Source organism: Scyliorhinus torazame, chromosome 4 (assembly GCF_047496885.1).
Source record: "Scyliorhinus torazame isolate Kashiwa2021f chromosome 4, sScyTor2.1, whole genome shotgun sequence".
NCBI classification, from domain to species: Eukaryota; Metazoa; Chordata; class Chondrichthyes; order Carcharhiniformes; family Scyliorhinidae; genus Scyliorhinus; species Scyliorhinus torazame.
This window is the reverse complement of record NC_092710.1, coordinates 347,510,122-347,528,554: the sequence shown is the minus strand read 5'-3', so window position 1 is coordinate 347,528,554 and position 18,433 is coordinate 347,510,122. Positions and strand designations below refer to the sequence as shown.

The 18,433-nt window shown below is 49.7% G+C and overlaps 1 protein-coding gene across 1 annotated transcript in view; it reads left to right on the top strand.

Annotated features, from left to right (window-relative positions):
• The window catches only part of LOC140411508 (dynein axonemal heavy chain 8-like), a 2,059,122-nt gene that overhangs the window by 73,687 nt on the left and 1,967,002 nt on the right, over window positions 1-18,433 (top strand). Inside the window, exon 3 of the mRNA XM_072500594.1 lies at window positions 4,664-4,748. Within this exon, the coding sequence (XP_072356695.1) occupies window positions 4,664-4,748 (85 nt within the window). The remainder of the gene's footprint in view (window positions 1-4,663; window positions 4,749-18,433) is intronic.

The following is an 18,433-nucleotide window of genomic DNA, read 5'->3' as shown; positions in this document are numbered from 1 at the left end:
GTGCAGAAGGAGGCCATTCTGCCCATCGAATCTGCACCAGCCCTTGGAAAGAGCACCCTATTTAAGCCCACGCCTCCACCCTTTCCCCGTAACCCAGTAATCCTACCAAACCTTTTTTGGACACTAAGGGGCAATTTAGTACAGCCAATCACACCTAACCTGCACATCTTTGGATTGTGGGAGGAAACTGGAGCACCCGGAGGAAACCCATGTAGACACGGGGAGAAAATGCAAACTTCACACACAGTCATCCGAGGCCGGAATTGAACCTGGGCCCCTGAGATGTGAGGCAGCAGTGTTAACCACTGTGCCATCGTGCACGGCCTGATCTCGCTGGAACCTCATCCTGGTATCCACATATTTCACTGACGCTCAAGGTGCAGTTGAACATCCTTGGCTTCCATCTTTTTTAACCCGCTGTGACAATCCAGTTACATGCAGCACTCACCACACCAGCATCAAAAGCATCAGCAATTTGAAAAAGCATTTCTCCAACGTCATCAGGGAGCTCAATTGGATCAATGTCATGCACCAGGTCCCGTAGCGTCATCTTATTTCAAACGGGATTGCATTTTCGACTCCTCCTGGACCTGCGACCCCTCACTGTAACAGAGCAGCGGGCACTGGACCTGAACAGTGGGCCCAGGGAGAGGGCAGTCACCGAGGCGGAGATTCGTATCGGGCGAGCAAGTGAGACCGCACTGAGTTGCGGTTCCCCATGGCACGTGTGGCACCACCCCCAATCTAACACCCACCACCACACCATTCCATCTCACCACCACCTCCCACAGACACCACCTCCCCATCACCACCTCCTACCACCAGCCTCAAAACTCCCCCCCCTTCCACTACCACCCCCACGTCACCCCCCTTCCACCAGCACCCCCACACCACCACTCCACCACCACCCGCCACCCCATCTCGCGATCAAATCATGCGTCTTCTCTTGTGTCTTGCAGGATCTCCTGGCGTTGAGGTGGGCCCTCAACGCCATGGGCCCAGGTCAATACCTTATGGGTGGTGTTCGCTGTGGAGGCCTTGGGGGTGAGGTTTTCAACCGCGGGTCAGGACTTCCAAGGCCTGGCGCACTCTGTGCGACGGGCGGTGGCAGAGGCCCAGGACGGGATTGCCTTATCAGAGGCAGCCATGTATCAGGGCCATCTGAACATTACAGCATGGCCCAGTCACAGTGGGCATTGCTGAGGGCGGCGGCATTTCATGTGTGTGGTAGTATGTATTGGGGGTCATGTGGGACTGGAAGCCCTAATGTCATTGGCTGACAGATCCCCGGGGGTCCTAGTTGGCCGTTGACCTCATACTCCGCCCTGAAGGCGAAGTATAAGAAGCCGGTGCCTTCCCCCGCAGGCCAGTTTACTATCGGGCTGCTGGGGAACAGACACGCTTAATAAAGCCTCATCGACTTCACTCTATTCGTCTCACGGAGTCTTTGTGCGCCACAATGTGCACTGGGCGACAGAGCACAGACCCAGAGGGAGATGGCGCTGCCACTGGCTGATGTGGCACAGAGCCAGAAGATGGTGGCACAGTCAGAGTATGATGTGGTGCAGTCTCAGAGGGTGGTGGTCCACTCTTTCTGCTCTATGGCCACGAGTATCGAGGCCCTGTTCGAGCTGGATGCGGACGTCCGTGGCCCCTCCTGCAGGGGCTACTGTGGGCGTTGCCCTTTAGTGGGCTGCGTGCTGCCCTGCTGGCGGCTGGTTGGAGAGTTGGTGGGGTGGAGGCTGGGCTGGTGTCACTCTGCACAGCCACGGGCCACAGTGGGCGGTCAGTGGGGTCTGCAGCAAGATGGCTGGGTGGCCCTGGCAATGGTGGCCCATGCCTGGATGGTTACCCTGACCCTATGGCCCACCCCCTGGTCACACCTCATTGCCCCCCCCTTTCCCCCTCCCCCCACTAGCTTGGCAGATGTTCCCCCCTCCCCAGCCAGCCCTGCACCGGCAGGTCTTACAGCCCACTGTCATGCCTCTGCATGTCCTACCTCCTCTCTCCCTCATTGCTCAAGCTGCCTGTTTCCTGATTTTTGAAACCACAAGTGAAACTCGCCATCAGGCCCGCTAATGATATGCGAACAACGTTTACTGTATGCATGGAGTAGAACTCATTGACGCTGCTGTCGACGCACATGAGCATGGCATTCTGGCATGTGTCCAGTGCCCGGTAATTTTGGCTTCACGGTCGATTCTCTGCCCAATCGCGTTTCGCGATTTCGTTGTAGGGTAATGGAGAATCCTCTCCCAATGCTTTGGCCTCAGCTACTTCCTGTGGTAACGAATTCCACAGGCTCACCACTCTTTTGTGAAGAAATTTCTCCTCATCGCTATCCTAAATGGTCTACCCCTTATTCTCAGAATGTGACCCCTGGTTCTGGACACACCCACCATCGGGAACATCCTCCCTGCATTTTCCCTGCCTAGTAATAACGTAAATGTTATTACTGCGTTGTGAATAAAACATGATTAATTTGGATGTATATTCTCTTTAATATGCACACAATCTTAAATACGAGGTACCCCCTCATTCTTCTGAACTCCAGTGAATACAATCCTAACCAATTCAATATCTCCTCATATTTCAGTCCCGCCAGTGATCAGTCTGGTAAACTTTGTTGCGCTCCCTCTAGAGCAAGAACATCCTTCCTCAGAAAAGGAGACCGACACTGCACACAATATTCCACATGTGGCCTTACCAAGGCCCTGTATGATTACAGCAAGACATCCCTGCTCCTGAACTCAAATCCTGTTGCAATGAAGGCCAGCATACCATTTGCCTTCTTTACCGCTTACTTTACCTTCAGTGACTGATGTACGAGGATACCCAGGTCTCCTTGCACATTCCCCTCTCCTAATTTATGACCATCAAGCTAATAGTCTGCTTTCTCGTTTTGCTACTTGTTAAAGTGACCTTCAGCATCGCCACAAATAGGGCTCTGTCCTGGAAGTTTTTGGCAGAACAGACCAGGACAGCAGTTGTAGTTGCCCTGATATGCACAAAATTGGAATTGGTGGATGGCCTATAGAGGCCTCGCAATGGTTCAACCCCATGCGTTCCCAGCCTTAGGGTGACCCCCGATCTATGATGTTCAGCCCCCGACCAGGCCTGCCCCCTCTGAGGGTCCCCCCCCCCTCCACACCACAGTCTTTTAAGTGTAACCTTTAGATAGATAGGTTCTTGATTAATAAGGGGATCAGGGGTTATGGGGAGAAGGCAGGAGAATGGGGATGAGAAAATATCAGCCATGATTGAATGGCGGAGCAGACTCGATGGGTCGAGTGGCCTAATTCTGCTCCTATGTATTATGGTCTTATAGTAGGCAGCGCTTTCTCCAAATAGAACATAGAACAGTACAGCACAGTACAGACCCTTCGGCCCACGATATTGTGCCAACCATTTCTCCTAATCTAAGATCAATCTAACCTACACCCCTTCAATTTACTGCTGTCCAAGTGCCTGTCCAAGAGTCGCTTAAATGTCTCTAATGACTCTGACTCCACCACCTCTGCTGGCAGTGCATTCCACGCATCTCTGTGTAAAGAACCGACCTCTGACATCTCCCCGATGCCTTCTTCCAATCACCTTGAAATTATGTCACCTCGTGACAGCCATTTCTGCCCTGGGGAAAAGACCCTGGCTATCCACTCTATCCATGCCTCTATCAAGTCACCTCTCTTTCTTCTTTGCTCCAGTGAGAAAAGCCCAAGCTCCCTCAACTTTTCTTCATAAGACATGCCCTCCAGTCCAGGCAGCATCCAGGTAAATCTCTTCTGCTCCCTCTCCAAAGCATCCACATCCTTCCTATAATGAGGCAACCAGAACTGGACACAATATTCCAAGTGTGGTCTAACCAGGGTTTTATAAAGCTGCAGCAGAACCTCGCGGATCTTAAACTCAATCCCCCTGTGAATGAAAGCCAACACACCATACTCCTTCTTAACAACCCCATCAACCTGGGTGGCAACTTTGAGGGATCTATGTAGGTGGACCCCAAGATCCTTCTGTTCCTCCACACTTCCAAGAATCCTGCCTTTAACCCTGTATTCAGCATTCAAATTTGACCTTCCAAAATAAATCTTCCAAGATAAAACTTCACATTTATCTAGGTTGAACTCCATCTGCCACTTCTCAGCCCAGCTCTGCATCCTGTTAATGTCCTGTTGCAACCTGCAACAGCCCTCGACACTATCTACAACTCCACCAACCTTGTGTCATCGGCCAGTCTGCTAACCCACCCTTCCACTTCCTCATCCAAGTGATTTATAAATACTACAAAGAGCAGAAGTCCGAGAACAGATCCCGGCGGGGCACCACTGGTCACCGATCACCAGGCGGAATACTTTCCATCCACGACCATTCGCTGTCTTCTTTCGGCCAGCCAATTCTGTATCCAGACAGCCAAATTTCCCTGTATCCACTGCCCCTAACTTTCTGAATGAGCCTACTATGGGGAACCTTATCAAATCTTGTTAACTATTGCAGAGAATTGAGTGGAAACAATGTATTGACTAACAAACTAATTGGGGAGAAAGTCTGTGACAATGCCATTTTGATTTCATGAGCTTTTTCGAAAACAGTAATTATGTGTGATTATATGATACACAGTTGAGTTGTGGAAAGGTTTTCATCATTAACATTTTGTTGTTGACAGTTCCAACCTTTTGATGATTTCTTTTCGAAAGGAGGCACACAATCAGTTGTGTTCTTTTATCAAGAAGCTGAACCACCTGTAATAGGTAAATGTTATGAATAAGACATGATTAATTTGGATGCACACATGATTAATTAATATGCACACAATCTTAAATATAACCTGTAATCAGCTACTGTTTTTAATAAGATTATCAGATTTTATTAAATTTAGTTTTACACATGATGGGAATTTAATGAATGACCATCTGGTTGCTCCTTCATTTCCGTAAACCCATGGCTACCGTATGCACCACAATGAAAACAAACAATTGAGGAAATGCACAGTGCATCTGTGAATTCTATATCAATTGAGTGTCTACTCATCGTTAGCTGGTGGGGGCATAAACTGGGGATTTGATCCTGCGAAAAGGAGCCCATTGAAATTGTGGTTGTTGGGTTTTGAGGTCCGTGTTTGCAATGGATATCACAAAATAAAGGTCAGTATGCTATGCCTCCAAAACGGACTATAATGTTGTAAGTTGTAAAATTGCATGGGATGCTTTAGGTAAGCTCTTAGGCTGTCCAGTATTTCTAACAGACACAAGAACTCAACTAATACAGCAAAGGTAAGAGCCCATGGGATCCAAGGAAAATTGTCAGATTGGATCCAAAATTGGCTGAGTGGCAGAAAGCAGAGGGTGATGGTCGAGGGGTGTTTTTCCGACTGGAAGCCTGTGTCCAGTGGGGTCCTGCAGAGATCAGTGTTGGGGCCCTTTCTGTTTGTGGTTTAAATAAATGATTTTGATATGAAGGTAGGAGTGTTGAGCAGTAGCTTGCCGATGATACAAGCATTGAGAGGGTGGTAAATAGGAGGATAGCCTTCGATTAAAGGAGGATATAGACGGGCTGGTCAGATGGATTGATCAGTACCAAATGGAATTCAATCCAGATAAATGTGAGGTGATGCACTAGGGCAGGACAAACAATTGAAGACAAACATGCTAAACGGCAGGGCCCTTGGAAGTACCGAGGATCAGAGGGATCTTGGTGTGCATGTACACCCTTAAGGCAGGTGGATACAGTGGTTAAGAAGGCATATGTTATAGTTTATGTGGAGATGCTGGCATTGGACTGGGGTGAGCACAGTAAGAAGTCTTACAACACCAGGTTAAAGTCCAACAGATTTGTTTCAAATCACTAGCTTTCGGAGCACTGCTCCTTCCTCACATGAATCACATGAGTACACATGAGTACGGCCTCAACCGGGACCTTGGATTCATGTCGCATTACATTCATCCCCCACCACCTGGCCTGGGCTTGCGAAATCCTATCAACGGTCCTGGCAGGAGACAATTCACACCTCTTTAACCTGGGGTTACCCCTATCTCTGGATCTGTTGTCATGTGAGAGTATCTTTAAGAAATGGATGTGTAAGCAATGTATCTTTAAGAAAACAGTGATGTCAGAGAGTGGGTGGAGCTGAGTTCAGTTCAGCCATTTTGAAGTTTCAGTTTTGAGGAAAAGAGCTGGGTGTGTCTCTCTGTTTGCAGTGAGCTGGATTTGCTGTGATCTCTGCCATGAAAGACTATCTCTGGATCATTTGGGTGATTTAAACTCACCTTTAACCTGATGTGTTTCTGTTTAAAGGTGTTAAGTCTCTCTTGGATGTTGAAAGGAATAACTGAAGGATTATTTAGTGTTGTAATGTTTTTGGGGTTATCTTTGAAATAAGGGGTGTTAAGAGATCCAATGTTTATTTATGAGGTTTAGTTGAGTTCATGGAATAAACCTTGTTTTGTGTTTAAAAACCATTTGTCCATAATTGTAATCCCACACCTAGGGAACAAGTCGTGTGCTCGGAAAAGCAACAATAGCATTAAAGGGGAGGTTGGTTGAACTCCATGATACATTTTGGGGTTCTGAAAACCCCTCTCCTATAACACTGTAAAGACTTAATTACCTGCAAATGCTCGCATTCAAAGCATTGTCTTGCATCTTTGACTTTGTCTATATATATGTTTCTGGAACATACCTATTCATTCACCTGAGGAAGGAGCAGTTCTCCGAAAGCTAGTGATTTGAAACAAACCTATTGGACTTTAACCAGGTGTTGTAAAACGTCTTATAGAGTTTAAAAGCAGGGAGGTTATGTAAAAAGTTGGTCAGGCCACAGCTAGAGACTTGAAATGGTGCAAAGGAGATTTACTAGGATGTTGCCTGGACTGGACAGTTTTAGTTATGAAGGGAGATTGGACAGACATGTATTATTTTCCTTGGAGCAGAGGGGACTGAGAGGGACCTGATTGAGATGTATAAAATTACGAGGGGCATAGGTAGAGTAGACAGAAAGAAACTTTGTCCCTTGGTGGAGGGATCAATGACCAGGGGGCATAGATTAAAGGAAGGGGCAGGAAGTTTAGAGGGGAAGTGAGGAAAAGCTTTTTTACCCAGAGGGAGGTGGGAGTTTGGAACTTGCTGCCTGAAAGGGTAGAAGAGGCAGAGACCTTCATAACATTTCAGAAATATTTATATGTGCACATGTGATCCTAGGGTATACAAAGCTGTGGGCCAAGTGATGGAAAATGGGATTAGAATGGTCAGGTGGTTATTTTTTACTGGTGCAGATGTGATGGGCTGAAGGGCCTTTTTTGTGCTGTATAATTCTATGACTAATACTCATATATCATGGGCGGCATTCTCTATTTCTGAGAATAAGGGCCAGATTGTCCGATTCTGAGGTTATGTGCGGAGAATCTGTGGCGTTTCACGTAGAACAAATCGGCGCCGTCCCCTCACCGATCCTGCGACCGGTGAAGGGCTCGCAGCCACGCCATGTAAAAGCCTCGGTCTCCACAAAATAAATGGCTGGAGAATTACCTGGTCCGTGGCTGCGCATGCGCACGGCGACGACCGGCAGCGGTCACGCCATAAAACATGGCACTGGCTCTGAGTCGAACCGACCTGCCACCCCCTGGCCACACCCACCAGTCCCCCAAGCCCTCGCAGAAATACCCCCCCAGCCAGCAGCAGGGTTCCCGCCCGACTGTGGCGGCGCTGGACACAGTCCACAGCCGCCATGCCAGGTTCCTGCACGGCTGAAACAATGAGTGAACCGTGCTGTTGTGAACTCGGGGGCGGAGCATCGGGGGAATGTCTTATGGTGACGCGCTGAGGCCGTCCCAATGGCGTGCGGTGTGTGCCGCAATGGTGCTGTTTCAGAAGGGGCGGAGCATACGAAACCTGTGTCAAACAGGTGCCGTTCCCAATTTTGGTGTCAAAAGGGGTTCACTGCCCGATCGGCGATTACAAAATCGGTGTCAGGGAACAGAGAATCCTGCCCGAAGTGTTGATGCCAATGCAGAATTCGTGGACTTTCACAATAGAAAAAGAGGCGCCACTGCTGGACCGATTCTGCTACCGTTAAGGGTAACACCAGCACCACGTGGAACACAATCAATTCTAATGAGAAATGGTGACTGTTTCACGATTGACATCAAGATGGCAGCAAGGAGAGCGACACCCTGTTTCAGCGATACTCTGACCCGGGAAGGGGGCTGCCAGTTTCCATCGTTCCTAATAATAATAATAAATAATAATTGCTTATTGTCACAAATAGGCTTCAATGAAGTTACTGTGAAAAGCCCCTAGTCGGGGAGACTGGTACGGGAATTGAACCCGTGCTGCTGGCCTTGTTCTGCATTACAATCCAGCTGTTTAGGCCACTGCTAAACCAGCCCCTCGTGCCTGTGTGCTAGTGGCAGAGGTGGTCAGCACCACAAGCAACACCCTCCGGACCGGCCAGCAGTGCTGGAAGAAACTGCACAACCCTCAGAGCGGCCAGGGTGAGGAAGCAGTACTATGCCCCTGGCACCAACCCCGTCCCACACACCCGTAACCCTATCCCCTCCAACTCTGAGGGCGGCCGAACCCCCATACTGCCCCACATGCCAGCACCCATACCAGCCACTATGGCCGGTGAACTGGCCACTGAGGCCAGCAGCTGCCCACCCCCTGGGCGGCATGCATCGACTTGCAAACACTGTCATCTTCTGTACACACACACACACACACACACACACTCCCCCAGCGGGCTAATCATGTGTCTTGCCTTGTGTCTTACCGAGCCTGCTGGAGATGGGGCGGGTCCATCTGGCGTTCCTCGCCCCAGCCAGCCCAACAGCCGGAGCTCCCCCCTGTGAGTTGGGCACCAATGCTGAGAGCAGCTTGGACACCAGCCCTCCACCTGAGGCTCAGGTGACTTCAGAGTTTGGGTCGGAAGATAACAGTGATTTTCCGTCACCGCTGTCTCTTAACACCCTTCGCAATCCCAGAGACACTCACCTTGGTTTGGCGTGATAGTGAAGAAGCTTCTGGAACACGCACTAGTGCTCACCACACAGTTGACCCAGTACAGCAGGTGGAGGTAGGAACACCGGAGGTGGCGAAGGGTTGGAGGTCAGGCTGACCCGAGGAACTATCTGCTGTCCAGACGGGTCTCGAGCTTCTGAAACAGACATAGTGGAAATGCAGTCGCAAAGCTTGGGACTACATGAGGGGTTGTCAGCGAGCATCTAATACCTTCAGGCTCAGTTGGAGGAGTCCAACCACGTGCAGCAGGGGGTGGTGCCGCCAATGCATGCCACCCTCTCCAACACCGCAGGGTGGTGTCTGCGGTAGAGGCATTGGGGGGCGACGGTTTCGACTGTGAATCAACATGTCCACGGCCTGGGGTATTCTGTGCAGGCGCTGGCCGAGGCCCAGGACAGAGTTGCCGCTTCACAGATTACCAAGTCCCAGAGCTACCTGGAAATTGCTGTGGTGCTCATGAGCATGACCCGGTCACAGCAGGCCATGGCTGTGAACGTCGGCGGCATGGCACAGGTGCTGGCTGACGTGGCGCAGACACAGAGGGAGGTGGCCCAGTCCCAGAGGGAGATGGCGCAGTCCCTGGCTGATGTGCCACAAACCCAGAAGGTGATGGCACAGTGAATGGGCGATGTGGCGCAGTCCCAGACGGAGATGGTTCACTCCCTGTACTCCATGTCTGGGACCGTGCGGACCCTGATTGAGACCAGGATGGGCTTCCAGGACCTGCAGCGCCATGTGGCAGGAGAGCCTCAGGGGATGGCTCCCGTTGCACCCCCGTCCCATCGAGTAGAACATAGAACATAGAACAATACAGCGCAGTACAGGCCCTTCGGCCCACGATGTTGCACCGAAACAAAAGCCATCTAACCTACACTATGCCATTATCATCCATATGTTTATCCAATAAACTTTTAAATGCCCTCAATGTTGGCGAGTTCACTACTGTTGCAGGTAGGGCATTCCACGGCCTCACTACTCTTTGCGTAAAGAACCTACCTCTGACCTCTGTCCTATACCTATTACCCCTCAGTTTAAAGCTATGTCCCCTCGTGCCAGCCATTTCCATCCGCGGGAGAAGGCTCTCACTGTCCACCCTATCTAACCCCCTGATCATTTTGTATGCCTATATTAAGTCTCCGCTTAACCTTCTTCTCTCCAACGAAAACAACCTCAAGTCCATCAGCCTTTCTTCATAAGATTTTCCCTCCATACCAGGCAACATCCTGGTAAATCTCCTCTGCACCCGCTCCAAAGCCTCCACGTCCTTCCGATAAGCGGTGACCAGAACTGTATGCAATACTCCAAATGCGGCCGTACCAGAGTTTTGTACAGCTGCAACATGACCTCCTGACTCCGGAACTCAATCCCTCTACCAATAAAGGCCAACACTCCATAGGCCTTCTTCACAACCCTATCAACCTGGGTGGCAACTTTCAGGGATCTATGTACATGGACACCTAGATCCCTCTGCTCATCCACACTTCCAAGAACTTTACCATTAGCCAAATATTCCGTATTCCTGTTATTCCTTCCAAAGTGAATCACCTCACACTTCTCTACATTAAACTCCATTTGCCACCTCTCAGCCCAGCTCTGCAGCTTATCTACATCCCTCTGTAACCTGCTACATCCTTCCACACTGTCGACAACACCACCGACTTTAGTGTCGTCTGCAAATTTACTCACCCACCCCTCTGCGCCTTCCTCTAGGTCATTGATAAAAATGACAAACAGCAACGGCCCCAGAACAGATCCTTGTGGTACGCCACTTGTAACTGAACTCCATTCTGAACATTTCCCATCAACCACCACCCTCTGTCTTCTTTCAGCTAGCCAATTTCTGACCCACATCTCTAAATCTCCCTCAATCCCCAGCCTCCGTATTTTCTGCAATAGCCTACCGTGGGGAACCTTATCAAACGCTTTACTGAAATCCATATACACCACATCAACTGCTCAACCCTCGTCTACCTATTCAGTCACCTTCTCAAAGAACTCGATAAGGTTTGTGAGGCATGACCTACCCTTCACAAAGCCATGCTGACTATCCCTGATCATATTATTCCTATCTAGATGATTATAAATCTTGTGTCTTATAATCCCCTCCAAGACTTTACCCACTACAGACGTGAGGCTCACCGGTCTATAGTTGCCGGGGTTGTCTCTGCTCCCCTTTTTGAACAAAGGGACCACATTTGCTATCCTCCAGTCCTCTGGCACTATTCCTGTAGCCAAGGATGACATAAAAATCAAAGTCAAGGTCCAGCAATCTCTTCCCTGGCCTCCCAGAGAATCCTAGAATAAATCCCATCAGGCCCCGGGGACTTATCTATTTTCAGCCTGTCCAGAATTGCCAACACCTCTTCCCTACGTACCTCAATGCCATCTATTCTAATAGCCTGGGTCTCAGCATTCTCCTCCACAACATTATCTTTTTCCTGAGTGAATACTGACGAAAAATATTCATTTAGTATCTCTCCTATCTCTTCAGACTCCACACACAACTTCCCATCCCTGTCCTTGACTGGTCCTACTCTTTCCCTAGTCATTCGCTTATCCCTGACATACCTATAGAAAGCTTTTGGGTTTTCCTTGATCCTACCTGCCAAATACTTCTCATGTCCCCTCCTTGCTCGTCTTAGCTCTCTCTTTAGATCCTTCCTCGCTACCTTATAACTATCCATCGCCCCAACTGAAACTTTACACCTCATCTTCACATAGGCCTCCTTCTTCCTCTTAACAAGAGATTCCACTTCTTTGGTAAACCACGGTTCCCTCGCTCTACGCCTTCCTCCCTGCCTGACCGGTACATACTTATCAAGAACACGCAGTAGCTGATCCTTGAACAAGCTCCACTTATCCAGTGTGCCCAACACTTGCAGCCTACTTCTCCACCTTATCCCCCTCAAGTCACGTCTAATGGCATCATAATTGCCCTTCCCCCAGCTATAACTCTTGCCCTGCGGTGTATACTTATCCCTTTCCATCATTAACGTAAACGTCACCGAATTGTGGTCACTGTCCCCAAAGTGCTCTCCTACCTCCAAATCCAACACCTGGCCTGGTTCATTACCCAAAACCAAATCCAACGTGGCCTCGCCTCTTGTTGGCCTGTCAACATATTGTGTCAGGAAACCCTCCTGCACACACTGTACAAAAAACGACCCATCTAATGTACTCGAACTATATCTTTTCCAGTCAATATTTGGAAAGTTAAAGTCTCCCATAACAACTACCCTGTTACTTTCGCTCTTATCCAGGATCATCCTCGCCATCCTTTCCTCTACATCCCTAGAACTATTTGGAGGCCTATAGAAAACTCCCAACAGGGTGACCTCTCCTTTCCTGTTTCTAACCTCAGCCCATACTACCTCGGAAGATGAGTCCCCATCTAGCATCCTCTCCGCCACCGTAATACTGCTCTTGACTAGCAGCGCCACACCTCCCCCTCTTTTGCCTCCTTCTCTGAGCTTACTAAAACACCTAAACCCCGGAACCTGCAACATCCATTCCTGTCCCTGCTCTATCCATGTCTCCGAAATGGCCACAACATCGAAGTCCCAGGTACCAACCCATGCTGCCAGTTCCCCTACCTTATTTCGTATACTCCTGGCTTTGAAGTAGACACACTTCAAACCACCTACCTGAACACTGGCTCCCTCCTGCGACGTCAAATCTGTGCGCCTGACCTTTATACTCTCATTCTCCCTTACCCTAAAACTACAATCCAGGTTCCCATGCCCCTGCTGCATTAGTTTAAACCCCCCCAAAGAGCACTAACAAATCTCCCCCCCAGGATATTTGTGCCCCTCAGGTTCGGATGTAGACCATCCTGTCTGTAGAGGTCCCACCTTCCCCAGAAAGAGCCCCAGTTATCCAGAAATCTGAATCCCTCCCGCCTGCACCATCCCTGTAGCCACGTGTTTAATTGCTCTCTCTCCCTATTCCTCATCTCACTATCACGTGGCACGGGCAACAACCCAGAGATAACAACTCTGTTTGTTCTAGTTCTGAGCTTCCATCCTAGCTCCCTGAAAGCCTGCCTGACATCCTTGTCCCCTTTCCTACCTATGTCGTTAGTGCCAATGTGGACCACGACTTGGGGCTGCTCCCCCTCCCCCTTAAGGACCCGGAAAACACGATCCGAGACATCACGTACCCTTGCACCTGGGAGGCAACATACCAAACGTGAGTCTCTCACGCTCCCACAAAATCTCCTATCTGTGCCCCTGACTATCGAGTCCCCAATTACTAATGCTCTGCTGCTCTCCCCCCTTCCCTTCTGAGCAACAGGGACAGACTCCGTGCCAGAGGCCCGTACCCCGTGGCTTACCCCTGGTAAGTCCCCCCCCCCCCCACAAGTATCCAAAGCGGTATACTTGTTTCTCAGGGGAACGACCGCAGGGGATCCCTGCACTGACTGCTTCTTCCCAGTCCCTCTTACAGTTACCCATCTGTCTCCAATCTTTGGTGTAACTAATTCCCTAAAGCTGCTATCTATGACCCCCTCTGCCTCCCGAATGATCCGAAGTTCTTCCAACTCCAGCTCCAGTTCCCTAACTCGGTCTTGGAGGAGCTGGAGATGGCAGCACTTCCTGCAGGTAAAATCAGCAGGGACACTAACGGCATCCCTCACCTCAAACATCCTGCAGGAGGAACATTGCACTCCCTTCCCTGCCATCCCTCTAACTTTCTACCAAGGCCTGGCTAACAACTAAATTAAATTAAAAAAAATAAAAAATAATAATAATACAATATGGTACTTACCTCACACCAATGGGTTTTATTATTAGGTTAGAGGAGGAGGGCGGGTGGGAGACACTACACGTGTAGTGTCTCGGGTTTCCTCTCCACCAGAATTTATTGGTGAGGGTCTTCCCAGAAGTCCGCGGGTCGAACTTCCTGTTCCCGCCTTAAACACTCAAATTTAAAAAAAGCAAAGAGGGACCGAAAACGGGACCAAGTAAGTGTTTACTAAAAATACTCACCCAGCAGCTGCCTCTGCGCTCCGCTCCTGCTGAAACTCCAAGATCTGCACTTGTAAGGTAAGTTACTTTAAATATCAGTACTCACCCACCAGCAGCCTCTGCACTCCGCTCCTGCTGAAACTCCAAGATCTGCACCTGTAAGGTAAGTTACTTTAAATATCAGGACTTACCCACCAGCAGCCTCTGCACTCCGCTCCCGCTGAAACACCAGTAGCCCGGGTGCCATCGGACACTCCGAGGGAGGAGGAGGTGAATGAAAAAATGAAATGAAAATCGCATATTGTCACAAGTAGGCTTCAAATGAAGTTACTGTGAAAAGTCCCTTGTCGCCACATTCCGGCGCCTGTTCGGGGAGGCTGGTACGGGAATTGAACCATGCTGCTGGCCTGCCTTGGTCTGCTTTCAAAGTCAGCGATTTAGCCCTGTGCTAAACAGCCCCTTGATGGGGCCCTTGCTGGTGACTGCTGCAGGGGAAGTGCCAGAACACCACAGCACCTCAGACTCCTTCCCTCCTGTCCCTGGTGCATCTAGTGGGCAGCGGGCAGTACGGGGCGGCACCTCGCCACCCAGGACACCTGAGCAGCAGCCAAGCCCATCCAGGCCCGGTAGCCCCAGAAGTCGCCCGCCAACGGGGACCCAGGTGGCAGGGCAGGATCACAGCAGGCTGCCTCCACACCTGCTGCATTGTCTCGGCAACCACCTAGGCATGGCGTTAGGGCCTGTAAGGCCAGAAATTTAGACACTAGTTAATTTGCCACAGGTGCAGGGCACGGTTTAGATATAGGGGCTATGGCACAAATCTGTAAAAATTTGATCACCTTAAACACCTGTGATCACCGTTACAACCTGCCTCGTGCTCTGCCCGATGGGTGTGAGGGGTGGGCTGGTCTGGGCTGGCGGGGGGTGATGGAATGGGCGGACGTTAGGGGGGAATGGGTGGACCCTATGGGTGGCCTGTGTTCCACCTCCCAAACCCCCCACCCCCCGGACTGTCCCCACCACCACCACTCCAAGGAGTCAATGGGACCGTATGATGGAATGGCCACCTTCATGCAGGGATCACTGATGTGGATGGAGGAAAGTGAGACAGTGGGTAGAAGTCAGACATTGCCAAATGATGTGGAGCACCAGGGCTCATCGCAGAGCGGGTTGTCATCAACCTCCATCCCATGGACCAGACTCGCTGTTTCTGCCAACCATGGGCCCCCACCCCATAGTGTGGCGGGCATGTATCATGGAGGGAGTTGCGGTCCAGTTTCTCTGCTCAATCGCATTTCACAATTTTGGCGTCAGCAAACAGAGAATCCCACCTTGAAAGTCTGCAGAGGGATATTGATAGTTCAAGTGAGCGGGCAAGGGTCTAGCAGATGGAGGTCAACATTGATAAATGTGAGATCATCCAGTTTGGTAGGAATAACAGCAAAATGGACTATTATGTAAAAGGTAAAATATTGCAGCAAGCTGCTGTGCAGAGGGACCTGGGTTTCCTTGTACATGAATCACAAAAAGTTGGTTCGCAGGTGCAGCAAGTAATTAAGAAGGTCGTGCAGTGCTGGTCCGAGGAGACAGAAGAGCTCTTACATGACTGCTTAGAGACTGTGGACTGGTCCATATTTAAGAACTCAGCGACCAACTTAAATGAATATGCCATCACTGTCACAGACTTCATCTGCAAATGGTGGACGACTGTGTGCCAAAGAAAGCAGACCGTACGTTCCCCAACCGGAAACAAATGGCTCAATTGCGAGATTGACTGAAGGACAGGTCTGAGGCGTTCAAGTCAGGCGACCCTGACCTATACAAGAAATCCAGGTATGACCTCCTCAAAGCCATTTGAGATGCCGAGAGAGAATATCAGACCAACCTAGAGTCACAGACGAGCATTACAGACTCTTGCCGGTTGTGGCAAGGCCTAAACAACATAATGGGCTGCAAAGCGAAGCGGAGCAATATCTCCAGCAGCAGCACACCCCTCCCCGATGAACTCAATGCATTCTATGCTCGGTTCGAAAAGGAAACCAACGATCCACTGTTGAGTGTCCCAGCAGCCCATAACACACACATACCCACCATCACAGCTTGCAAAGTCAGATCGGCTTTCTTGAAAGTGAACCCTCGGAAGGCGATGGGTATGGACGGGATCCCTGTTCGTGCACTCAGAGCCTGCGTGGACCAGCTGGCAGATGTGTTCGCATACATCTTTAACCTGTCCCTATTCTGCTCCGAGGTCCACACCTGCTACAAGATGACCACCATCATACCGGTGCCAAAGAAGAACCAGGCAACGTGCCTCAATGACTACCGTCCGGTGGCCCTGACTTCAGTCGTAATGAATTGCTTCGAGAGGTTGGTCATGAAGCGCATCACCTCCATACTCCAAGAACGCCTTGATCCAATGCAAATCGCATACCCCTGCAACCAGTCCACAGTAGATGCCAACTCCCTGGCCAAACACTCATCTTTAGAGCATCTCGACAACAAGGACTCCTACATCAGACTCCTATTTATTGACTACAGCTTGGCCTTCAACACCATAATCCCAGCCAAGCTCCAAAAGCTAGGACTTGGCTCCTCACTCGACTTTCTGACCCACAGACCACAATCAGTAAGAATAAACAACAACACCTCCTCCACAATAGTCCTCAATCCCGGGGCCCCGCAAGGCTGCATACTTTGCCCCCTACTATACTCCCGGTACACATACGACTGCTTGGCAAAATTTGGTTCCAACTCCATCTACATGTTTGCTGACGATATGACCAAAGTGGGCCGTATCTCAAATAACGATGAGTCAGAATACAGGAGGGAGATAGAGAACCTAGTGGAGTGGTGCAATGACAACAATCTATCCCTCAATGCCAGCAAAACTAAAGAGCTGGTCATTGACTTCAGGAAGCAAAGTACTGTACACACCCCTGTCAGCATCAACGGGGCCGAGGTGGAGATGGTTAGCAGTTTCAAATTCCTGGGGGTGCACATCTCCAAAAATCTGTCCTGGTCCACCCACGTCGACTCTACCATCAGGAAAACACAACATCCTCAGGAAATGAAGGAAATTCGTCATGTCCACATTAACTCTTCCGAACCTTTACAGATGCACCATAGAAAGCACCATCTGGCTGCATCACAGCCTGGTATGGCAACAGCTCGGCCCAAGACCGCAAGAAACTTCAGAGAGTAGTGAACACACCCAAGTCCATCACACGAATCTGCCTCCCATCCATTGATTCCATCTACACCTCCCATTGCCTAGGGAAAGCAGGCAGCATAATCAAAGACCCCTCCCATCCGGCTTACTCACGCTTCCAACTTCTTCCTCGGGCAGGAGATACAAAAGTCTGAGAACATGCACGAACAGACTCAAAAACAGCTTCTTTCCCGCTGTTACCAGACTACTAAACGACCCACTTATGGACTGACCTCATTAACACTACACCCTTGTATGCTTCACCCGATGCCGGTGTTATGTAGTTACATTATGTACCTTGTGCTACCCTATTATATATTTTCTTTTATTTCCTTTTCTTTTCATGTACTTCATGATCTATTGAGCTGCTTGCAGAAAAATACTTTTCACCATACCTCGGTACACGTGACAATAACAAAATCCAAGAAGGTTAATGGAATTTTGTCGTTCATTGTTAGAGGGATGGAGTTGAAAAGCAGGGAGGTTATGTTGCAGCTATCTTGGGTGCTGGTGAGGCCACACCTGGAGTACTGTGTACAGTTTTGGTCTCCTTACTTGAGAAAGGATGTACTGGCCCTGGAGGGTGTGCAGAGGAGATTCACTGGATTGATTCCGGAGTTGAGAGGATTAACTTATGAGGAGAGACCAAGTTGATTGGGAGTATACTCATTGGAATTTAGAAGAATGAGGGGGATTTTATAGAAACGTATAAAATTATGAAAGCAATAGAGAAGATAGAAGGAGTAGGAAGGCAGTGCAGGGATCCCCTGCGGTCATCTCCCTCCAAAACAGATTTACCGTTTTGGAAACTGTTGGGGGAGATGGCTCACCAGGGGAAGGTGGCAGCAGCCAGGTTCATGGCACCGTGGCTGGCTCTGCTGCACAGAAGGGCGGGAAAAAGAGTGGCAGAGCTATAGTGATAGGGGATTCAATTGTAAGGGGAATAGACAGGCGTTTCTGTGGATGCAAACGAGAATCCAGGTTGGTATGTTGCCTCCCTGGTGCAAGGGTCAAGGATGTCTCGGAGCGGCTGCAGGGCATTCTGGAGGGGGAGGGTGAACAGCCAGCTGTCGTGGTGCATATAGGCACCAACGATATAGGTCAAAAACGGGATAAGGTCCTACAAGCTGAATTTAGGGAGTGAGGAGTTAAACTAAAAAGTAGGACCTCAAAGGTAGTAATCTCAGGATTGCTACCAGTGCCACGTGATACTCAGAGTAGGAATGACAGGATAGCTAGGATGAAT